This window comes from Hypanus sabinus, chromosome 18 (assembly GCF_030144855.1).
Source record: "Hypanus sabinus isolate sHypSab1 chromosome 18, sHypSab1.hap1, whole genome shotgun sequence".
Taxonomy (NCBI): Eukaryota; Metazoa; Chordata; class Chondrichthyes; order Myliobatiformes; family Dasyatidae; genus Hypanus; species Hypanus sabinus.
In genome coordinates this window covers 43463537-43489020 of record NC_082723.1, presented here as the reverse complement: position 1 = coordinate 43489020, position 25484 = coordinate 43463537, and the positions used below count along the sequence as shown (strand labels likewise).

General features: G+C 39.7%; 1 protein-coding gene across 4 annotated transcripts in view; it reads left to right on the top strand.

Annotated features, from left to right (window-relative positions):
• LOC132407564 (astrotactin-2-like) overlaps nucleotides 1–25484 on the top strand; it is a 1730264-nt gene that overhangs the window by 857078 nt on the left and 847702 nt on the right. For 3 of the 4 annotated variants that reach the window (XM_059994285.1, XM_059994283.1, XM_059994286.1), the window contains 2 exons: nucleotides 17803–17896; nucleotides 20333–20407. In XM_059994285.1, the coding sequence (XP_059850268.1) occupies nucleotides 17803–17896; nucleotides 20333–20407 (169 nt within the window). The remainder of the gene's footprint in view (nucleotides 1–17802; nucleotides 17897–20332; nucleotides 20408–25484) is intronic. The other variant, XM_059994284.1, reaches the window with a different exon arrangement.

Genomic DNA, 25484 nt, shown 5'->3' with positions numbered 1-25484 from the left:
TTTTATTGGTTGATAAAATTAAAGAGATTGACAAGAAATATTCGACAGCTTCTAGTAAGCAGCTTTACAAACAAAGGGTTGAACTTCAAATGGAACATAGTTTATTACTTACATCTTCAATTGAAAATCAATTAATGAAAACCAGATCTGATTTTTATATACATAGTGATAAATCGGGTAAACTGTTACCTAGTCAATTGAAGAATGCTTTGGTTAAATGCCAAATTATTAAGATTCATCAGCAGAATGGGGATCTGACAGTTAACCATGATGAGATAAACAAATCTTTTCAAGGTTTTTATACCTCCCTGTATCATTCTGAATTCCCTCATGATTATAATACCATGTGTGGTTTTCTTGGGAAATTGAATTTTCCAAAATTATCATCAGATGATCTTTCAATATTAGAAACTCCTATTACGGATGCAGAAATTAAAGGGGTTATTTCCTCTATGAATACTGGGAAAGCACCAGATCCAGATGGGTATACAGTAGAATTTTTGAAATGTTTTTCCTCTACTCTTTCTTCTTGGTTATGCAGGGTTTTTGAAGAAGCAATTAGATTGGGTAATCTGCCACAATCTTTTTATAGAGCTTCTGTTTCTTTAATATTGAAGAAAGATAAAGACCCAACTGACTGTGCATCCTATAGACCAATATCCTTATTGAATATAGATTCCAAAATCTTTTCCAAGTTACTGGCATCCAGGCTGGAGAAGGTATTACTTCAAATTATCTCAGAAGATCAAACTGGTTTTATTAAAAATCGCTATTCTTTTTTCAATGTTAGGAGATTATTGAATATTGTTTATACTTCTTCACACAGCACTTCAGAATGTGTCATTTCATTAGATGCGGAGAAAGCATTTGATAGAATTGAATGGCCATACTTATTTACTGTGCTTGAGAAGTTTAATTTTAGTCCAACATTCATTTCCTGGATTAAACTGATATATCATACTCCAGTAGCCTCGGTGCTTACTAACAATCAAAGATCTCCCTTTTTTCATTTATTTCGGGGTACAAAACAAGGCTGTCCTCTTAGTCCATTATTATTTGATATTGCATTAGAACCCTTGGCAATTGCTATCAGAGAATCACAGAACATTTTTGGCATTAATCGTAGGACGGATAGACATAAGCTATCATTATATGCAGATAATTTATTATTAATTATTTCTGATCCTGAGAAATCCATTCCTGCAGTTATATCATTGTTGGCTCAATTTAGTAATTTTTCCAGGTATAAATTAAATCTTAATAAGAGTGAATTGTTTCCTTTAAATAGACAGGTTCCAATTTATGGAAATTTACCTTTTAAATTAGTTAATGACTCTTTTATTTACTTATGGATTAAAATCACAAAAAATTATAAGGACTTATTTAAGGTTAATTTTTTACCCCTTATCGATCAGATTAAATGTTTGTTTACTAAATGGTCACCAGTATCTTTATCTCTGATAGGTTGGATTAATGCTATTAAGATGGTTATTTTAACCAAGTTTTTATATATATTTCAAGCGGTACCAATTTTTATTCCGAAATCTTTTTTTGCTAATGTTGATTCAAAAATTTCCTCATGTATATGGCAGAATAAAAATCCTAGATTAGGTAAAAAATATTTACAGAAGGCAAGGAAGGAAGGTGGATTGGCATTGCCTAATTTTAGATTTTATTATATCCGATATTTGATATGTTGGTTAAAGGATTGGGATTTATCTTTTAGCCCTCATTGGGTGAACCTGGAAATTAAATCTGTACAAGGATTTTCATTGGGTTCTATTTTAGGGTCTTCTCTTCCCTTTGCTCTTTCTAAATTGCAGAAACGAATTGACAATCTGATAGTTAAACATACTTTACGTTTATGGTTTCAATTTCAGAAATTTTTTGGGTTGACTCAGTTTGTTTTAAATATTCCTATTGTATCCAATTGCTTTTTTTATCCTTCTATTATAGACCAAGCTTATTCAGCTTGGAAGACTAAAGGATTACTACGATTTTCCGATTTATTTTTAGATAATTGTTTTATGTCTTTTGAACAATTATCTAATAAATATAATTTGCCTAGATTTCATTTTTTTAGATATTTACAGATTAGGAATTTCTTAAATACTGTACTTCCTACCTTTCCAAATCTTGTGTCTTCAGGTATTTTGGAGAATTTGTTTGAATTAAATCCTTCTCAGAAAGGGCTATTATCAAAACTCTATAATATAATTATGAAGATACATTCAGAGCCCTTCTATAAGATTAAAAATGATTGGGAAAGAGAACTTAACCTTACTATCCCTATTGAGAATTGGTATAAAATTCTTCAATTAGTTATTTCATCATCTACAGGTGCTAAACGTTCATTAATATAGTTTAAGGTTGTGCATCGGGCTGATATGTCCAAGGATAAATTGACTCATTTTTATTCCTATATAAATCCTATTTGTGACAGATGTCATTCTGAGATAGCATCTTTAACTCATATGTTTTGGTCTTGTCCGCTTTTGAAAAAATACTGGAAAGACATTTTTGATATTATTTCCATGGTACTGAACATTGATTTACAACCTCATCCTATTACTGCAATTTTTGGTTTACCAATGATGGACTCAGTCCATTTTCCTCTTCTGCTTGTCGAATGATTACATTTCTTACATTAATGGCTAGAAGATCTATTTTGTTGAATTGGAAAGAAATTAATCCTCCTACCGTATTTCATTGGTTTTCTCAAACTATGTTATGTCTAAATTTAGAAAAAATTAGAAGTGTTGTATTTGATACTTCTATTAAATTTGAAAAGATATGGAGACCATTTGTTCAATATTTTCATATGATGTAATGTGACCCTGTTCCAAGCCTTTTTGTTTTTCCAATTTTGATTTTACATATGTTGAGAGGATCGGAGTTGATGACACTGATGATTTTGTATTTTTGTTAGATATTATAAACAGCCCTTTTTTTTCTTTTTTTCCCCCTTTTTTTCTTTTTTCGTTTTTTTCCTTATTAGTTATTAGATTGTTGGATTAGTTTTTCTTGCATAATTTTTTTTTCTTTTTCTCTTTTCTTTTTTTAATATATATTATGATATACCTAGGTTTGCTTTGTTTATATGTTACTTGTATTGTCCATGATTTGGGAAGACTCATTTATATTGTAACTATTGCTTATGTATTCTTTCATGTTCAGTTGAAATGTGTATGTTTGTAATCCCATTATCTATGTATTTATCTTATTATGTTGATATTAATAATAATAATAAAAAGATTGAAAAAGAAAATACAAACCACATGCAAACTACAAAAAATATATCTTGTTTTTAAACCAACCCCTGGTTGTGATAACAGATAACTCCATTGTTGTTCAAGATACTTTTGCGGGATCTTTTGGGCCATCCTGAGAGAGCAGGTAATAATTGTCAGCAGGCCCATGTAACATCTGGAGACACAAGAGACTGCAGGTGCTGCAATATGGAGCATAAACAACAAGCTGCTGCAGGAACTCAACAGTACAGACACTGATGCAGCGTCTCAATCCAAAATGCTGACTGTCCCTCTGCCTCCTCAGCTGCTGCCTGACCTGCTGAGTTTCTTCAACAGTTTGTCTATTTGATGCATGTAGCAACTGGACTATAATAAGAACTTAATTAAAGCTGTAGTTTATTTTTCAGGGGAAAAAAGCTGATTTCCTCACCTGACTGCATATAAGTCACTGTATGGTTTACTCATAACTTCCTTTTAAAATGGCAAAAAAATACATACTGTTCTTAGAAATATTATAGATGGACATTAAATGTTGGACCGGCTAGTGCAAATTAATAAAAAGGCTTTACTTCCTTACGTGGGGAATTGCAGGACAATTGTCGAGACCCATGGCTTTTAAAGAAATGCAAGTTTAAAGAAGCCATGATTATCGAGTTTCATTGCATCAGTGGGGGTGTCCAACTATCAAGTTTGATGTGTTTTTTTCTGTCCTACAATATCGGTATCATCCCAATTCTGAGGAATGTGCTTCAAGGATAGTATTAACTCTAGAGTTTTGAGTTCCATTTTACTGACCGAGGACGGGTTGTTTCTTTGATGTCATTTTTGCTTTCAATTCAATACATTAAATGTTGGTTTAACCTCAGCATATACCAGTAGCATGCAATGTCAGACAACCCTGATGGTTGTCACTTTACCTTTATAATGCCTTCATCTATTACAACCGAAGGAAATCACGGCTAAACTGACAACAACTGGACAGTGACGTAATACAGTAACTTAGCAGTTAGCACAGTGCTTTACAGTACCAGCAACCCTGGGTCAGTTCCTGCCACTGCCCATATGAAGTTTATACAATCTTCCTGTGACCATGTGAATTTCATCCGGGTGGGACAGTTCCTTCCCACAGTCTGAAGATGTTCTGGTTGGTAGGATAATTTGGTTATTGTAAATTGTCCTGTGACTAGGTAGGGTTGCGGGCAGCATGGCCGGAATGGCATACTCCATCCTGTTAATCAGTAAATGGATACCAAGAGGAAGGGCATGTGCTTTGCTGTTTTGTAGTGACACTACAGCCCTTGGTATTGTCAATGACAAGAAAAAGAAAAGTCCTCTTTCCATCAAAGGTTCCCCAGACCACCAAGCTCGAAGATAGGTTCCGTCCTGCTCTTATAAGGTTATTGAATGGATATCTTCATGATAAGATGGACTTGTGACCTCACAATCTATCTTAACATGGCTTTGCACCTTGCTGTCTACCTGCACTGCATTTTTCTCGAGCACTGGAATACTATATTCTGCATTCTGTAATTGCTTATACTACTCCATTACTGATATGGTCCTAATAGATGGCAGCAAAAGAAACCCTTTCACTGAACCTCGGGACATGTGACAATAGTAAACCCATTATTAATTACACAGCTGGAAGTAGAAAGATGTGCTGTGGGTCTGGAGAAACCCTTACTGAAATGCAGATGCGTTCCACTGTTGCTTGTTCAGGTTCTGCTTGGATAATTTCTCCACTGGATGAAGAAGGACTCCACTCCCTCTTCTGTTCTGCTTTGCAAGCATTCTGCAGTCTCTCCCAGCCTTACTGTTATGCAGGAAAGGCCTGTGCCTCTCACCACTCTCACCACTTGCCTCCTCCCCAACCCGGCGTCCAAAGCCAACTTTAAGCCAACTTTAAGCTTTAAGAGCTTAAAGCTGAGGTGTCCTCAAGCTTCTGGCAAACATACTGTGCTGAATTCAGTAACTACAAGGAACAACGAAATCAGATGGGCAATTGACTATTCTTTCCATTCATGTTAACCTAATTTGTGAGTGGTTGTTGATTCTTTTGAGTGCCCTTCCTACTGCTGTGGAACATTAATGCAAACAATTATTTAGCAATATAGAGTAGAATAGAATAGAACTTTATTGCCATTGCTCAAGACAATAAGATTGCGGCGCTTCTCCAGTTTGTGCAAAGAAGATGTTTACAATAGATATGGGTATGGCTAAAAGTCCCATATTTACATGCAACGTGACTTTCATAGTCTGTAACACTCAAAGGGCATTGAAAGCCAGAATGTAGCATTATTCAGTTGCACAAAAGCCCCCAGGAAGAAGCTGTTTCTCAGTCTTACTGTATTGACGAAGTATGTGCATGATTGATACTGTAATCTGCTAATTCTCCATATTTCAGACATTATCATCACCCACATACTAATGTAGGTGAAAATAATCTCTGAAATATGCAGAGTTGGTATGCGCACTAATATCCTTACTAATAAGGGGATTGCTACTTGCAATGAAAATTTGCTTGTGTCTATATTGGCTGACTACTTAAGCCAATGTAATGTCTCTAGCAGCAAAACTCTGTGAGCTATAGAACTGAAATTCACAGCAAAATTTAAAGTTCAAAGGAAATTTTATTATCAAAGTACTGTACATATACAATCCTGAGGTTCATTTTCTTGTGGGCATACCCAAGAAACCTATTGAATAGTAACTAAATCAGTGAAAGATCACCCAACTTAATGATGGGATTGACTGAAGGATCATCCTGGAAAAAGGAAGTTGCTTTGACCTTCATTGTCCTCCTTGACTAGTTCATTTTTTTCTGTAGCTTGTTTATTTAAAAAGCCGCGTATTTGTTGACAAATTTCATGCTTCACACTTTAATTGCTTTTTTAAAGTGATTTAAAATAATCTTCTGTAGAATAAGCTGGCTCAGGGGTCAGTGATTGGTCAGTAAAACAGACCAGTCTACATGAGAAGCGTGTTTATTACTTGGATTTCCTTCTGCCCTATTCTGCTTGGGTCTGCATTCAGGAGAATGATGAAATTTGGGTTGTAAATTACTCTTGTCAAGTCTTGAAATGAATCAATTAGCTATGATAGCCTCAGTAACTTTTTTTCCCTATTTTGTTTGGACATTACTAACAATTTAAACGCGGGGAGAACTGCTGCCTCACCGCTCCGGTGCCCCATCTTAAAAACTGACTTCTGGTTTGCATGCTTTCCCAGTAGGTCTCTGCAACACACCAATGACATTTATTTAGAAAGTAATAGGCCCTTGCTGCCCCATTAGCCCAATATGCACATTTACATCCATGTGACCAATTAACCTGCAAACCCATATGTCTTTGGAATGTGGGAGGAAACCACACAGTCACTTGGAGAACATACAAACACCTTGCAGACAACAGCAGAAATAAAACTGGGTTGCGAGAGCTTACATAGACTTGTGATAACCACCGTGCTGCAGTGTGGCTGATGAATTTAACTCTTAAAGCTACACTGGCAGGATATGAACTTGGGTATCTGGATTGATAATCGATACCTCCTGAGTTCTGAGTGATGTAATCACTCTGCCACCACTTTATCCATACAGATTAGTAAATTATTTGGGTGCTGCAAGTTGCCCCTAATGTGTAAGTGAGTGGAGGGAGCTAGTGGAAATGAGGGAGAATGACATTATACTTGTGCAAGATTAGTGTAAGTGGGTGCTTGATTGTCCAATCACACACGAGAGAAGTTCTGCAGAGGCTGGACATCCAAGCAACATACACAAAATGTTGGAGGAACTTTGTGTGTGTTGCTTGATTGTCCACACTATTTTTGGTACTATTTTTGTGTTATATGATTTTATAACCTCGGGAAAATCACACGCACAGGACAACAAATACTTTTTTGGGTCTTTTAATTCCTTTATCTGTTTTAGATAGTTTAATGCAGAAGAAGGGTATTGAAATATAAACAACAAAATGAATTTAAAAGGAGCACAGTTCCTGCTGGTACAATCTCAGTTTAATTTCGGAACACACCCTTGTTACATATGCGGTATGAAAATAACTAAAACAAAATATACAAAACCAATATGGTAGTGGCAATTCTAAAAAAATTAAAACAACATTAGAATATCATCAACACTGTACCTTATTCACAAAATGACAATATGAATAAGTATATCTCATCTTAACTAAGAGGTATACGTGCTTAACTTCCAAACACATATAGGCTGGACCTTGAAATGAGTTCTCCTTGCTCACACTACGTGAACAGAGATGAACACATTCACATTACTCTGTTACATTCACATTCAGTCATAAAACAATAAAGAAGGACAAAAATAAACTTTTACAAGAACTTTTACATTATATTGCCATGTAGTTGGATTACTAAAAAGACTAACCTATTAGGCTGATAAGGAACTTTGCACAACTCTATTCCAGCACTGATCAATTTACTCACAAAAATCTAGAGCATCCGCATGTAAAATGTCAAATTACCGATATGCTAGATTTACAAACAAGTATAAACAAATTTACATGGATATTATCAAATATTATTCACCTTTCCTCACCAAACCTGAGAAAAGCACTCGAACATCATTTTCTCTAGAACATAGCAACTCTTCGTTCTACTCCACTGACGTTACCGTTTTCTCTTTTTGGCATTACCAGGGTGAATACATAAGTGCACTTTAACAATAAAAATAATATTCAACAGTCACCTGGTTACATGATATTAAAGATTAAGAATTAATCTCATTGAAACCTAAACAATTCCGAAAGATATCAACAAGTAAATGCTGAAAGCTTTCTTATGTTAATTGTTTATTCATCCATCCTCGGGGATGTGGATGTTGCTGACAAAATAGTTTACCAGCATAGATTGCTTATTCCTAAACAACATTGAGAAAGTGAGTCTGAGTCCAAGACCAAGTCCATCACCCATCTCTCTCTTGTTATAACCATATAACCATATAACAATCACAGCACGGAAACAGGCCATCTCGGCCCTCCTAGTCCGTGCCGAACTTTTAATCTCACCTAGTCCCACCTACCCGCACTCAGCCCATAACCCTCCACTCCTTTCCTGTCCATATACCTATCCAATTTTACCTTAAATGACACAACTGAATTGGCCTGTACTACTTCTACAGGAAGCTCATTCCACACAGCTATCACTCTCTGAGTAAAGAAATACCCCCTCGTGTTTCCCTTAAACTTCTGCCCCCTAACTCTCAAATCATGTCCTCTCGTTTGAATCTCCCCTACTCTGAATGGAAACATTGAAACATTAATACTGCTGAGTATAGGGAATCCAAGGATATAGACCTAGATACAACCTATTTCTCCAAAGGAGGTTGCTGTGCCAGTTGTAGCAGAGCTTGCAAATGCTAATTCCCTTTTCCTTATTAGTGTTAGAGATTGTGGGTTTGGGAAGCTGGAAAGCCCAGAACTTGAGGACCTTGTTATAAAATAAGATGTTGGCCATTTAGAACTTCGGTGTAGAAAAGAAGTCTTTACATTGAATATTGTATACCTTTGGATTTCTGCTTCTCAGAGCGCTGTGAACATTTCATGTAGTCAAGGCTGATTTGTAGAAGCAGAGGGCATCCAGAATCTGAAAGGCTTGTTTGTGATCAAAGAGAGATCTGTAGGATTAATTTTTGGAGGAACATCAGCAAAGTACTGTAATTTTGGTCTCCCTGTAGAAAGAAAATTACGTTAATCTCAGTGTTATGAATTTGATGGATTGATTTGTGGGGATTGAGTAGATCATCCTCCGAGAAGAGATTAAGATGAGATTGTATTCTGTGGAACAAAGAAGAATGGGAACTTAGTAAAATTAAGTTTTTGATAAATTGTCTGTGGCATGTCTTTTCTATTGGAAATCTTAAGCACTGGATGTATTGGAAAGTTGTATGAAGATTGGCAAAATGAAGGACAAAACTCTGACCCAATCAGCCTCAAGTGCTTAATATATTGTGACAAAAATCTGAAAAATTTTTCATTACTGAAAAATTCTGTTTTATTACTTCATGCTGCTCAAGAACAAGTTTATTCACACAAAACGTACAATGGATCAATATTTTATCTTTTGCATGGGTGGAATGAGGGAAGGCGGACAGATTTGTGGATTTGGGAGCCAACATTAGGTTGGGATTTATACTTCTTTTCTGACGTTGATTGTATTTTTGAGTATAACTCCATTGGACCACAGGAGATGCTTACATTTCCTTTGTGCCTGTCAAATTTTAATCAGCAGTTATGCTTCTCTTGTTCCAATTGAGATGCTTGCCTGAAGCCATGAGACAGTCATCGTTAGACCATAGAGAGTCTGATCTACAGAAAACTGCCATGTATGAGTGGGAAATTGTATCTAGACTAGTGTACATTTCAATTTAATGTGACACCTCTGAATGTTTGTTCATCTTTTATCTTCCTAGAAATGATGGTTAAAAGTCTGCAGTATGTAATTGCTCTATTTACTTAACCATTTAATGTTTAATAAGACTTTTTTCTAGTTTATTTCCTAAACCATGAGCAAATGAAGTGTTTAATCCACTCCTATGGAAGTTGATAAAGCTTTGGTGGAGGGGCATTTTCAAACCCAGTCATCTAGTGATGAGAGTAATTTAGAAATAGGACAGGTAAATTCATATGCTGAGAAAAATGAATTTGGGAGCTACATGAGAAACTGAGCCTTAATAAACATTTACATTAAAAGCCTGCAAATGTGACTGTCATGTAAAGATTTTCAGCTGTAATATCCATTAATAAAGCAGTTTGAAACTTAAGGCTTTGAAAACCTCACATCAACTCAGGCAGCGGTATCAACATTTTCTGCAGAGTTCAAAGGTAAGGGGTCGTGTATTTGAAGATCCTTCACTGAAAATGAGGAATCAATACGATGTATCAATGATGTGCTAGTGAAACACCAAAACTGTCTTGCAGGCCCTTTTAGTATAGACAGACATTAAATTGTTGATTAGGTAAGGATTGAGCTTCATTTAATAAATGCCCTTAAAATTATTTAATCTTATTTTAAAAATCTTGTTAGCCTAAATTCTATTTCAAATATCCTTTAATTTTCAGTAATCAGTCTGTTGCATCCAACATTTGTCTGACCAGTTGTTCTGAACTCAAATGTCAAGGAGCTTTGGGATTAGTCATTTGTTATCTAAATCTATCTTTCAGTGTTTGATCTGTAAAGAAGGCACAATAGATTAAATAACAACCATTTCAATATTTTCAACAAAGAAATGTTGAGTCCACTTAAAGCTGATTATTTTTTCACGTGTCAGTTTTAGCAATATCGCTTTGAGTTACAGGCCAAATTTTCCTCTGTAGATTGTGTGCAGATAAATGAGTGATGTATCAATGCAACATTGAGCAAGTATTAAAATATCTCTCAGCTGAGGTATTTAATATATTACAGGAGAAGGTCAATAAGCCATGCTGCTTCCCAAAAGAGCAATCCCATTCCTTCCCTTCATATGTCCTTGTAATTTTGTCCTCCTGCAACATTCTCTTTGACATGGCTTTTTGCTGCTTTTGCCAGTCACCTACAGTAGTGGGTTAACTTCATTTTGGTAGGCGAGTCACATATTTGAAGCTCCTTCACTGAAAATGAAAAATCGATGTCAGAAACAAGCAATGTGCTGGTTAAGCATCGCAACTTACCAACCGAATATCGAAGTGAACCAACCTCACTTGCAGACCCCAGTCAGTACAGATTAGCAACAACAGCTCCTCCACAGTCACCGTCAGCATAGGAGCACCACAGGTTGTGTGGTGAGCCGCCTGCGCTATTGGCTTCATACAATTGACTGTGAGGCCAAGTACAGCTCTGATATTTTAAAGTTTGCTCATGACACCACTGTTTTCAGCCAAATCAGAATCAGAATCAGGTTTATTATCACCGGCATGTGTCAAGAAATTTGTTAACTTAGCAGCAGCAGTTCAATGCAATACATAATCTGGCAGAGAAAAAAAGTAAATAAATAAGTAAATCAATTACACTATATGTATGTTGAATAGATTAAAATTTGGGCAAAAACAGAAATAATATATATTAAAAAGTAAGGGAGTTTTCATGGGTTCAATGTCAATTTAGGAATCAGATTACAGAAGGGGGGAAGCTGTTCCAGGATCGCTGAGTATGTGCCTTCAGACACCTGTATCTCCTCACTAGTGGTAACAATGAGAAAAGAGCATTCCCTGGGTGCTGAGGGTCTTTAATAATCGATGCTGTATTTCTGAGACACTATTCCCTGATGATGTCCTGGGTACTTTGTAGACTAGTACCCAAGATGGAACTGACTAAATTTACAACCCTCTGCAGCTTCTTTCAGTCCTGTGCAGTAGCCCTTCCATACCAGACAGTGATGCAACCTGTCAGAATGCTCTCCACGGCATATCAATACAAACTTTTGAGTGTTTTTCTTGACACACCAAATCTCTTAAAAACTCATAAATGAAGAATAGTTGCTGTCTTGCCTTCTTTATAGCTGCATTGATATGTTGGGACCAGGTTAGATCCTCAGAGAACTTGATGCGCAGGAACTTGAAATTGCTCACTCTCTCCACTTCTGATCCCTCTATGCGATTGGTATGTGTTCCTTCGACTTACCCTTCCTGAAGTCCACAATCAGCTCTTTCATCTTACTGATGCTTAGTGCAAGGTTATTGCTGCGACACAACTCCACAAGTTGGTATATCTCCCTGCTAAATGCGCTCTCATCTCCAATTGAGATTTTACCACCAGTGATTGTACTGTCAGCAAATTAATAGATGGTGTTTGAGCTGTGCCTAGCCACACTGTCATGGGTATATAGAGAGAGTAGAGCAGTGGGCTAAGCACACACCCCTGAGGTGCACCGGTGTTGATCGTCAGCGAGGAGGTGATGTTATCACCAATCCGCACAGATTGTGATCTTCCAGTTAGGAATTCAAGGATCGAATTGCAGAGGGAGGTACAGAGGCCCATGTTCTGTAACTTATCAGTCAGGATTGTCGGAATGATGGTGTTAAATGCTGAGCTATCGTCAATGAACAGCATCCTGACATAGGTATTTGTATTGTCCAGGTAGTCTAATGCCGTGTGAAGAGCCATTGAGATTGCATCTGCTGTTGACCTTTTGTGGTGATAGGCAAAATGCAATGGGTCCAGGTCTTTGGTGAGGCTGGAGTTCAGTCCAGTCCTGACCAACCTCTCAAAGCATTTCATCACTGCAGATGGGAGTACTACTGGGTGACAGTCATTAAGGCAGCATACATTATCCTTCTTAAGCACTGGTATAATTTTTGCCTTTTTGAAGCAAGTGGGAACTTCTGCCCACAGCAGTGAGAGATTGAAAATGTCCTTGAATACACGCGCCAGTTGATTGGCACAAGTTTTCAGTGCCTTACCAGGTACTCCATCAGAGCCTTCTGCCTTGAGAGGGTTCAGCCTCTTTAAAGACAGCCTAACATTGGCCTCTGAGACAGAGGTCACAGGGTCACCAAGTGCAGCAGGGATCTTCACAGCTGTAGTTGTGTTCTCCCTTTCAAAACATGCATAGAAGTTGTTGAGTTCATCTGGTAGTGAGGCACCACTGCCATTCATGCTACAGGGTTTTGCTTTGTAGGGAGTAATGTCATGCAAACCCTGCCAGGGTTGCCGTGCATCCAATGTCGCCTCCAACCTTGTTCAAAATTGTTTCTTCACCCTTGAAATAGTCCTCCACAAATCATACTTGGTTTTCTGGTACAGGCCTGGGTCACCAAACTTGAATGCCACTGATCTGGCCTTCAGCAGATGATGTATCTCCTCGTTCATCCACTGCTTTTGGTTTGGGAATGTACAGAAACTCTTTGTAGGCACACACTCATCCACACAGGTTTTAATGAAGTCAGTAACAACTGCAGCATACTCATCCAGGTTCGAAGATGAATCCCTGAGTACAGTCCAGTCCACCAATTCAAAACAGTCCTCTAGGCGCTCCTGTGCTTCCCTTGTCCATACCTTCTTGGTCCTGACCACTAGAGTAGAAGTACAGCTAGGTGATCAAATTTCCTGAAGTGAAGACATGGAATAGCACGGTAGGCATTCTTGATGGTGGTGTAGCAATGGTCCAGTGTGTTGTTTCCTCTGGTATTGCAAGTGATCTGTTGATGGTAGTTATTTAGTGATTTTTTTCAGACTGGCCTGGTTAAAATTCGCCAGAACAATGGTGAAGGTGTTAGGGTGTGCTGTTTTGTGCATGTTGATCCCATTGCTTATAGATCATCTAAAGCCTGATTGACATTGGCCTGAGGTGGAATGTATACCAAAGGTGGTGATGAATCAGCACCTAGAAGGGAGATTGAAAATCTGGTTAAATGATTACACTACAACAAATTCTCACAACATCAATAAAACCAAGGAACTGATTATTATTACTACAGGAGGAGGAAACCAGTGGTCCATGAGCTGTCCTCAGTGGGGGATTTTGGACAGTAACTTTAAATTCCTTGGCATTATCATATCAGAGGAACTGTCCTGGGACCAGCGTGTAATTGCCATTTCACTAATCTGACCCTGACCCATTTTATTCTCTCCACATTCCCATTGCCACCCTTCCAGGTTATTCAACTCACCTCTGCACTCGAGACAGTTTACAGTGGTCAGTAGACCTACTGATCTGTAAGCGTGAGGTAGGTGGGAAGAAACCAGAGTATCAGTTAGACATCCACATGGGGAAGCTGTGCAAACCCCTCACAGACAGTGCCAGAGGTCAGAATTGAACCTGGGTCAATGGGACTGAGAAACAGTAACACTACTTGCCATGCCATTGCACCACCAATATTAGTCATAAATATGGAATTGTCCTTCAAGTGAAAGGAAGAAATTTAGATCTCAGATTTACAGAATCTGTAAATTGATAATTTGTTATGTGACACATGGGCATTGAGAATCTTTAACACCAGTAATTTATTCAGTTTTGCATCTGAAGGGGTGAGTTTATTCTCTTGTGGGGCCTGAAATGAAACCGCTGGATTTTTATTCAGATAAATTGTATATGCTTTTCTCACAATTATGCCACTGACAACATTAATTGATCATGATCGCTGTGTGTCTAACATAATAGTCAAACCATTCTTGCATACATTGTTTCTATCTGTGCAGTCAATTCACTCAAATGGAAGTGTCAAGTGTATCCCTGCCTGCTCTCACAATTCAATGGCCATACTAACAGTGACATTTCTATGAAATACTGTCCAATGTAGCAAAATAATCAAAAAAAAAAAATTCCCTCAGTGGACTAACACATTGAAACGGCTACATGTGGTTCCCGGTGACAGCTTTCCCCTTCAGTTCCTGCATACTGTACAAGTAATTTTAAAATCTCTGCAACCTGTTAAAGGCTGGCCAGGTAGATGGGAACCCACAATAGCCTGGAAATTCATCTCCAGTTGCTACAGTTAAGTGTACAACATAGTAGAGATGTTGTCTTAAAAGCTGTTCACCAAATTCACTCAACACACAAAAAATGCTTGAGGAACTCAGCAGGTCAAGCAGCATTTACGAGAACGAATGAACAGTCGATGTTTCGGGTTCAGACCCTTTAACAGGATTGGAGAAAAAAAAAGATGAGAATTCAGAATAAGAAGGTGAGGGGAAGAGGGGAAGAAGTACAAGGAAGCTAGGGCTTTACTCTTTGGAGAGAAGGAGGATGAGAGGAGACATGATAGAGGTGTACAAGATATTAAGAGGAATAGACAGAGTGGACAGCCAGCGCCTCTTCCCCAGGGCACCATTGCTCAGTATAAGAGGACATGGCTTTAAGATAAGGGGAGGGAAGTTCAAGGGGGATATTAGAGGAAGGTTTTTCACTCAGAGGGTGGTTGGTGCGTGGAATGCACTGCCTGAGTCAGTGGTGGAGGCAGATACACTAGTGAAATTTAAGAGACTACTAGACAGGTATATGGAGGAATTTAAGGTGGGCGGGGGTTATATGGGAGGCAGGGTTTGAGGGTCAGCACAACATTGTGGGCCAAAGGGCCTGTAATGTGCTGTACTATTCTATGTTCTGTGTTCTATGTGACGGGTGATAGGTGAAACCAGGAGAGGGGGACGGCTGAAGTAGAAAGCTAGGAAGTTGATTGGTGAAAAAGATAAAGGGCTGGAGAAGGGAGAACCTGATAGGAGAGGACAGAAAGCCAGGGAAGTAAGGAGTAAGTTGAGAGTGGGAAATGGGAATGGAGAATGGTGAAGCGGGGGGTGGGTGGGGGGAAATGGCAGGGATTACCGAAGTTATGCCATCAGGTTGAAGGCTTTCCAGAAGGGATATAAGGTGCTGCTCTTCCAACCTCAGTATGAATTCATCACAGCAATAGAGGAGGCCAGAGACTGACATGTCAGAATGGGAAGTAGAATTAAAATAGTTGGCTACCAGAGGGCCTCGGCCCAAAACATCGACTATACACTTTTCCACAGATGCTGCCTGGCCGGCTGACCTCCTCCAGCATTTTGTGTGCATTGCTTGGATTTGCAGAATCTGCAGATTTACTCATTTTTTTGACCAGAAGAACCCGCTTTCTCTAGCAGATGGAGCATAGGTGCTTAGTAAAGTGGTCTCCCAACCTACGTTGGGTCTCACCGATATACAGGAGGCCACACCGGTAGCACCAGATACAGAAGCTGTTCCTGAATCATTAAGTATGTGCCTTCAGGCTACTGTACCTACTTCCTGATGAGAAGAGGGCATGTCCTTGGTGGTGGAGTTCCTTAGTTATAGTTACAGTTGCTCCATGGATCTTTAACTTGTTGGCCAAGTGTTTTTTTCTCCATTGTAATAATTGCTTGTAATCAATGGCGCTAACTTTCTTTTACAAGATTTGTGAGAATTTGTTATGTTTCATAACAAAATTCATGTTAGTTTCCTCTTTCAGCACTTGCTACTGAGCTGGAAAGCAACAAATCGATGGAGTTGCTGGCTGTCAGACTAATATTCAAAGCATGCCTGTGCAAACATGCTGTTCCTTTACCTAAAATGCAATTGTCAGTGATGAATGGGTAGCTTGCAAATATGTACCAGTGATCAGATTCATCTCCATAGAGAAAGGGAAAAGCTATTGGTAGGCTTGTATTCCCTGTTCTTCAGCTCAGTGAGAGCTTGCATATTGTATTAGCATAATGTCAAAAGTGCAGATATCAAAAATGTTCTGTTCTGTCTCACTTGAAGCTATTATGAGAAGTTGTTTTATTGCTTTTAGCTTTGTCCCATGTGCATTTTATTCTTCTTGTTATCAATTGCAATGTTTGCACTAAATGACAAGTCATAAATCACTGCTTCCAGGTTTTAATTTTTAACATAAGATTGCATTTAAGGTGTGAATATTTCATGGCTCAGTCTTTGCTGTGAATCTATCATTTCATGTTCTTTGTGAAACAGGAAGGCAGGAATTCAGTTTTCTTGTGTCAAATAAGAAAACAGTAACTCATAATAACTCTTGACTGGGAAGAAACGGTGTCTGACTTTTTACAAAGTCTAATCTTCCTGAGATTAGGTTGTGTCGTATTACATTAGGGAACTGGATGTCTAAGTGCTTTATGGTATCTTTAAAGTCCGCAGACTTTCCATGTTGTGCCTCTGTTTGAATCCTGCTCAGACAGAAAAGATGATGGTCTCCATCTGTTACTTGTTAAGGGTCACAAGGGAAATAAATTCTGCCAGCTTCAATTTCATTCTCAGCCAAAGAGATCCCAATTGTAAAATGTCCATGAAGCCAACACTAATTGGCAGTAGCAGTGCAAGAGGTCATTGAGAGAGTTCAGGTGTACAACCATCATGATGGTGCAGTGGGATGGTGAAGATTTAAGACTCATAGTTTAGCTTCAAGACAGTTATGTGCAATCTGGCATTATTCCCTTCAAGGTCAGTTTACATGCCACGGGTTGAAAGAGGTTACAAATGAAACAATATTCAATCAAAAGCTAGGGATATAATCTGGGACCTTTGTGGAGTATATGTTTCAGTTAATAATGGAATGAGTCATTTTCTGGAAGCAAAATCCATCACTTTAATGAAAGCTTGTTGAAAACATTGATACAGTCTACAAAGCGCTCTGCTGTAAGCAATTGAAAATAGTTATACCTGGCGATTGAATCTATCTCAATTCTTCAATCAGACAATTGGTAATTGCCGAAACATTACAAATTTGGTAATTTAGTCCTGTCATGAATGGGTTAATAGTTGCAAAATAAATTGAAATGGAGAATGTGTTACTCATATAATTGTATGTAGCCCCAAAAGCCTCTTGAATTACCTTAGTATAGGGAATGAGAAAAGATGTATATAATGTATTTCTTTAAAGAGATGAAACAGAAAATAGATGTGTGATTTTCTAATTAAATGTAAATGAAAGCCAAAGTCAGAGTTGGAATGATATTGACTTGAAAAGAAATCTTGTGTTTGTGTTTTGGAATGAGGCTATGCAGAGTGATCACATTTGTAGGTTATTTCCTCCAGGGAAACAGAGCAGTATGTGAACTTTTCTTGAATCTCAATTAAATTTCTGTCTTTTATTTTCAGGTGAATGTGGCTGTCATGATGGTTACAGTCCAGATCCAATCCACAAGCATCTCTGTGTGAGAAGTGACTGGGGACAAAATGAAGGGTTAGTTCGGTAAATGAAAACCTGTGCTTATGTATAACAATGTTAACAGCAACACCTCATTATCATGTAGCACCTATAACATTACAACTCCCTAGGTGCTTCACAGGAGACTTATCGACAAAATTGGATACTACGGCATGTCCTAAGCTAATAAACTGAAGCCTGGTCTACTGTAAAGTGTTTAAGGTACATTGAGTGAGAGAAGGATGGAATAACAACGTGTAGGAATTTGACACCGAAATGATGATGAAGTTGGAGGTCACCAGAATTGACAAAGAAGCATAGCACTTCAGAGGAAACAGAATATAACAGTAACTGAAAAGGGAAAAATGAACCATTAGCCATTTGCAGTACCACATGATTGGAGAAGTGAAAACTGATCAGTTATTTTAAAAGTTAAGAAACATATAGGCCAACTGAGCTTTACACTAACAAGAGATTGTGCAGATGCTGAAGATCTAGAGTAACACACACAAAATGCTGGAGGAATTCAGCAGAGCAGGCAGCGTCTATGGAAAGGAGTAAAGAGTTGACATTTCAGGGTGAGACCATAAGACCATAAGATAAAGGAGCAGAATTAGGCCACGTGGCCCATCGAATCTGTTCCACCATTTCATCATGGCTGAACCAATTTTCCAATCAGACCCAATCTCCTGTCTTCTCTGCATTTCCCTTCATGCCCTAACCAATCAAGAATCTGTCAACCCTTGCCTTAAATATACATAAAGATTTGGCTTCTGCAGCTGCCATGGCAAAGAATTCCATAGATTCACCACTCTGGCTAAAAAAAATCCTTTGCATCAACCAACAACAGAAAATCTACAGATTCTGGAAATCTAAGCAAAACAATCTGCAGATGCTGGCAATCCTGGCGAAGGGTCTTCACCAGAAACGCTGACTGTACATTTTTCCTTCACATCTACATTCTAAAAGGATGCCCCTCTGTGTCCTCTGGTCTTAGATTCCCTCACACCCTTTCCACATCCACTCTATCAAGGCCTTTCACCATTCAATATGTTTAAATGAGGTCACCCCTCATTCTTCCAAATTCAGTGAATACAAGCCCAGAGCCATCAAATGCACTGCATATGACAAAGCATTCAATCCTGGAATTATTTTCGTGAACTTCCTTTGAACCCTCTCCAGTTTAAGCACATCCTTTCTAAGATAAGAGACCCTTCATCAGGAGCTTTACACTATTGGTCAGAGGGGGGGAAGAACAAGTCATAATATTAAGAGAAGTTTTGGGAGTCATATTTATGAGCTAAATGCACACAAAGGAAGAAAATGAGCAAACAAGAGAGCATTGGTGAAGGTTCTCATGTCAAAACATGGCTTAATATGGTTAGCTGCATGCTATGTATTCAATAATGGGTCAAGTACAGTTTTTGTTGATACCTTCACATTTTTAAATCAGATTTGAGTCTGTACTATGGAAAACTAGAATCCAGTTACCAGAATGGAAAGGAGGGCCTTTATATAAGTGCGGTAATTTGTATTATGAAAGTGTAATTCAATAACTGTTATTTTCTATCTTTCTCCCACTTAAAGTTTAAAGTGTACTGTCTGCCTGTGTTGTGTTTCTTACAAGAAAAAGAAATTACACAGCACTTCAGAACAATCCACTACACCGGAGCTGAAAGAATCAGAGAGTCATAGATGAGTACAACACAGAAACAAGCCCTTTGGCCCATCTAGCCCATGGCGAACTATTTGCACTGCCTACTCCCATAGACCTGCACCAGGACCATAGCTCTCCACACCTCTACTATCAGTGTATCAAGCCAAACTTTGTTTAAACGTTGAAATAGAGCTGACATGCACCACTTGTGCTGGCCGTTCATTCCACGCTGATGTCCATGTTCCACACCACCCTCATCCCACCTTACCTTATCTCATTCTTCCAGTAGATCATTCTATTTCTACCCCTCAGTTCCTTTTTTAATTTCCATTTAAATGCATGCACCTAGTTTGCTCTGATTGCCACGCAGTGTGATATAAAATTTGAACAAACGTTTGTATCTTCTCCAGCTGGTAACCACCTTCAAATCTGGAGATTGGTCTCTCCATTGCAGAAACAATACCAGCAGCTTCAGCACAATCAGGAGAAAGCTCCCTGCATGATTTGTCACCAAGTCAATCAGGCTGACTTCTGTCAGGAAAAAAGACTATAGAATTAGAACTCCACAAAATGCAGGTTCAACTCAAACTCCGCGCAGGTTGCGGGAGGAAAGTCAGTCGCAGTCATCTGCTGTCTCTCCAATTCGTCCTTGTGCAAAGTATTCATTAACTCTCCTTTAATATTATGCCCTTCTTCTAATTGTGCAGTGTAAATATTGAACAATGTTAGTATGTGACAACCATGCCACTCATTATGTTTGGAAAATGATCAAACCTTTCTTGTTGTTAAATTTCCTAACTGTATTTAATTCTTCCTATATGTAGACCATGGCCATATACAACACTGGAAAGAGGTTATGACCTTGTGACAGGGGAACAGGCTCCAGAGAAGATATTCAGGTAACAAAGAAGTTTCTTTCACCATCTTCCTTTTTTGTTTTGATAATATTATGTCTTATTTGATTTCAGTCAGTACTCTTGAAACTGACAACATGGTTTTTGCAGGACTGTAGCCCAAACATCAAAGGCACAATCCTACTGAGAGCCAAGAAGAGAGGTGAATTTATCAAGAGTACAGAAGTTGTTAACACTGACTGGAAAGTTTGGAGATTTGATTTAGTTGTCACATCTGCATAAAAACATTGAAACATACAAGGAAATATGTCATTTGTATCAAAGCAAACCAGTAGGGATTGTGCTGGGCTGCCTGCAAGAGTCTTTGCACTTCCAGCACCAACATAACATGCCCACAACTCACCAACTCTAACCCTGCTTCATTGGAATGTGGGAGGGAACTGAAACACTCAAAGGGAACCCATGTGGTTGTGGGGAAAACATACAAACTCCTTACAGAGTGCGGCAGGAATCAAAAGCCAGTCTTATAGCTGAAATTGTAAAGTGATTGTGTTAACTGCTACGCAGGCATGCCAATCTTCAGAAGTTCTGAGGTCTTCTCAACCATGGGTTAATCACTTCCTGTGAGTGCCCTTGACCCCATCCCACAGTAATTTACCTGGTCCATCCTTGCCAACTCTCCGAACCAATAAAAAGTTGAAAGGGCTCTATACCAACTAAAGTTATAGCAAGGCTTTTAGAGCAGGTGGTGACTCATTGGTGAAGAACTTAAGTCATGAACCTGCATTGTCATTGTCCACATCGCAACATGCACAAAATGCTGCAGGAACTTAGCAGGACTGCCAACATCTGGGGAAGAGTGAACAGTTGATGTTTTGAGCCAAGACCATTCATCAGGACAAGAAAGGAAGGAGAGAAGACAGAATAAGAAGATGGGGGAAGGGGAGGAGGAATTACAAGATGGCAGGTGATAGGTGAAACCAGGAGGGGGAAAGGGGTGAAGGTGGGAAGTTGATTGATGAAAGAGATAAAGGGCTGGGGAGGGGGAAATCTGATAGAGAGGACAGAAGACCACGGAAGAAAGGGAAGAGGGAGGAGCACCAGAGGGAGATAATGGGCAGATAAGAAGAGAAGGTGTGAGAGGAAAACAAGAATGGGGAATGATAAAGGACAGGAGGGTGGGCAGTTACTAGAAGTTCAAAAAATTGATGTATATGCCATCAGATTGCAGGGTACCCAAACAGAATATAAGGTGTTGCTCCTCCAACTCTGAGTGTGGCCTCATCGTGGCAGTAGAGGAGGCCCTGTTCTGATACATCAGAACGGGAATGGGAAGTAGAATTGAAATAGGAGGCCACCAGAAAATCCCACATTTTCTGGAGGACAGATTGAAGGTGCTAGACAAAGCAGTCTCCCAATCTGCATCAGGTCTCACCAATATTAAGGAATTAAGGAAATAGCAGGATTAAGGAAAACCCCAAAACATACTACAAGAATGTGAAGAGCAAGACAATAAGGTGTGAAAGAATAGGACCTATCAAGTGTAACAGTGAGAAAGTATGTATGGAACCGGAGCAAATAGCAGAGGTACTTAATGAATACTTTACTTCAGTATTCACTGTGGAAAAGGATCTTGGTGATTATAGTGATGACTTGCAGCAGACTGAAAAGCTTGAGCATGTAGAAATTAAGAAAGAGGATGTGCTGGAGCTTTTGGAAAGCATCAAGTTGGATAAGTCGCCGGGACTGGATGAGATGTACCCCAGGCTATTGTGGGAGGAGAGGGAGGAGATTGCTGAGCCTCTGGCAATGATAATTGCTTCATCAATGGACACGGGAGAGGTTCCGGCGGATTGGAGGGTTGCAGATGTTGTTGCTTTATTTAAGAAAAGGAGTAGAGATAGCCCAGGAAATTGTAGACCAGTGAGTCTTACCTCAGTGGTTGGTAAGTCGATGGAGAAGATCCTGAGAAGCAGGATTTATGAATATTTGGAGAGGTATAATATGATTAAGAATAGTCAGTATGGCTTTGTCAAGGGCAGGTCGTGCCTTACGAGCCTGATTGAATTTTTTGAAGATGTGACTAAACGCATTGTTGACGGAAGAGCAGTAGATGTAGTGTATATGGATTTCAGCAAGGCATTTGATAAGGTAACCCATGCAAGGCTTATTGAGAAAGTAAGGAGGCATAGGATCCAAGGGTATATTGCTTTGTGGATCCAGAACTAGCTTGCCCACAGAAGGCAAAGAGTGGTTGTAGACGGGTCATATTCTGCATGGAGGTTGGTCACCAGTGTCGTGCCTCAGGGATCTGTTCAGGGACCCTTACTCTTCATGATTTTTATAAGTGACCTAGATGAGGAAGTGGAGGGATGGGTTGGTAAGTTTGCTGATGACCCAAAGGTTGGGGGTGTTGTGGATAGTGTGGAGGGCTGTCAGAGTTTACAACAGGACATTGATAGGATGCAAAACTGGGATGAGAAGTGGCAGATGGAGTTCAACCCAGATAAGTGTGAAGTGGCTCATTTTCGTCGGTCAAATATGATGGCAGAATAGAGTATTAATGGTAAGACTCTTGGCAATGTGAAGGATCAGAGGGATCTTGGAGTCTGAGTTCATAGGACGCTGAAAGCAGCTGCACAGGTTGACTCTGTGGTTAAGAAGGCTTATGGTGTATTGGCCTTTATCAATCATGGAATTGAATTTAGGAGACAAGAGGTAATGTTGCAGCTATATAGGACTCTGGTCAGACCCCACTTGGAGCTCTGTGTTCAGTTCTGGTCGCCTCACTATAGTAAGGATGTGGAAGGCATAGAAATAGAGGAGATTTATAAGGATGTTGCCTGGATTAGGGAGCTTGCCTTATGAGAATAGGTTGAGTGAACTTGGTCTTTTCTCCTTGGAGCGCCGGAAGATGAGAGGTGACCTGATGGAGGTGTATAAGATGATGAGAGGCATTGATTATGTGGATGGTCAAAGGCTTTTTCCCAGGGCTGAAATGGTTGCCACATGAGGACACAGGTTTAAGGTGCTGGGGAGTAGGTACAGAGGAGATGTCAGGGTAAGTTTTTTACTCAGAGAGTGGTGAGTGCATGGAATGGGCTGTCAGCAATGGTGGTGGAGGCAGATAAGATAGGGTCTTTTAAGAGACTTTTGGACAGGTACGTGGAGCTTAGAAAAATAGAGGTCTATGGGTAAGCCTGGTAATTTCTAAGGTAGGGACATGTTCGGCACAACTTTGTGGGCCGAAGGGCCTGTATTGTGCTGTAGGTTTTCTATGTTTCTATGATATACAAGAGGCCACACCAAGAGCACCAGATAGTGTAGATGACCCCAACAGACTCACAGGTCGAGTGTCACCTCACCTAGAAGGACAATTTGGGCCCCTGAATGGTAGTGAGGGAGGAGATGTAGGGGCAAGTGTGGCACTTGTACTGCTTGCAAGGATAAGTACCAGGAAGAAGGTCACTGGGAGGGATGAGTGGACAAGGGAATCACGTACAGAGAGATCCCTTGTGGAAAGCAGAAATTGGGTCATTGTGAAGGTGTGCTTGATGGTAGAATCCTGTTGGAGATGGCAGAAGTTACAGAGAATTATGTGCTAGATGCAGAGGCTTGTGGAGTGGTAGGTGAGCAAAGAGGAACCCTATCTCTGATGGGGTGAGGGTAGATCTGCGAGAAATGGAAGAGATGCAGGAGAGGGCACCATTGATGGTAGAGGAAGTGAAGCCACTTTCTTTGAGGACACCTCATTAGTTCTGGAAAGAAAAGCCTTATCCTGAGAGCAGATATGGTGGAGGTAAAGAACTGAAAAAAGGGATTGGCCATTTTACAAGTGACAGAAAAGGTATTATCCAGATAGCTGTGAGAGTCAGTGGGTTTATAAAAGTTATCAGTAGATAGACTGTCTCCAGAGATGGAGACAGAGAGATTGAGAAAGGAGAGAGAAGTGTCAGAAGTGGACCAAATGATTTTTGATGACAGGGTGGAAGTTGGAGACAAACTTGATGAAATTGATGAGGTCAATGTGTGTGGATGCATGAAGCAGCACCAATGCAGTCATCATTGTAGCATAGGAAGAGTTGGGAAGCAATGCTGGTGTAGCTTTGGAACATAGACTTTTCCACTTAACTGACATAAGACAGGCAAAGGTGGGACTACACCTTAGGTTTGAAGTAATGGGGAGAAGAAATTCTTGAGGGTGAGGACTTGTTCTGCCAGATGGAGGAGAGTGGAGGTAGAGGGGAACTACTTGAGTCTGTTGTCTAGAAATAAATGGAGACCTTAAAGGCCTACCTGATTGGGGATAGAAGTGTATGGAGACTGGACATGCATAGTGAAAATGAGACAATCGGGGCCAGGGAACTTAAAGTCATTGAAAATATCATGAGTGTGTGAAGTTTTACAGAGGTAGGTAGGAAGGGATTGAACTCTGGGGGAAAAAGCAGATTCGAGGTATGCAGACACGAGTTCAGTGGGGCAGGAGTAGGCAGAAACAATAGGTCTACCTGGACAGTTAGCTTTGTGGAAGTCGGAGGTAGAAATGGGAAGTGTGGGGTAAAGGAAATGCGAAGTCGGTGGCAGTGGATAGGAGATCCCCAGAGTCGATGAGGTCTATGACGCTGCAGTAGAGAAAGGCCTGATGCTCCTTAGTGGGGCCCTGTTAACAGGGTAAGAAAGAGGAAGTATCTGAGAGTTGTCGTCTGGCCACAGACCACTAGCTCACCAGAACACTACCACACCCCCTTTATCTGTAGGTTTGATGGTGAGGTTGAGATTAGGGTAAAGAGAGCAGAGAGCAGCGTGTTCCGAGGGAGTGAGGTTTGAATTGGAGAGAGGACTGTTGATGTCTTGTCAGCAGTTAGTGATAAAAAGATCTAGAGCAGGCAGAAGACCAGGGCAGAGTGTCAAAGAAGAGAAGGATAGTTGAAGACAGGAGAAGGGGTCATTGATGTGGATAGAGAGTGCTTGTCAAAGAAGTAGGCATAGATACGAGGCAACAGAAGAGGAGCTTGGATTCGTGGCAGGCATGGAACTCACTGAGGATAAAGTCAAGGCCCCTACTGAGGACAAAGCATTCTGCCTCAGAGTCAATTGTGATGGGAGATGGGGTCGGTGGTGG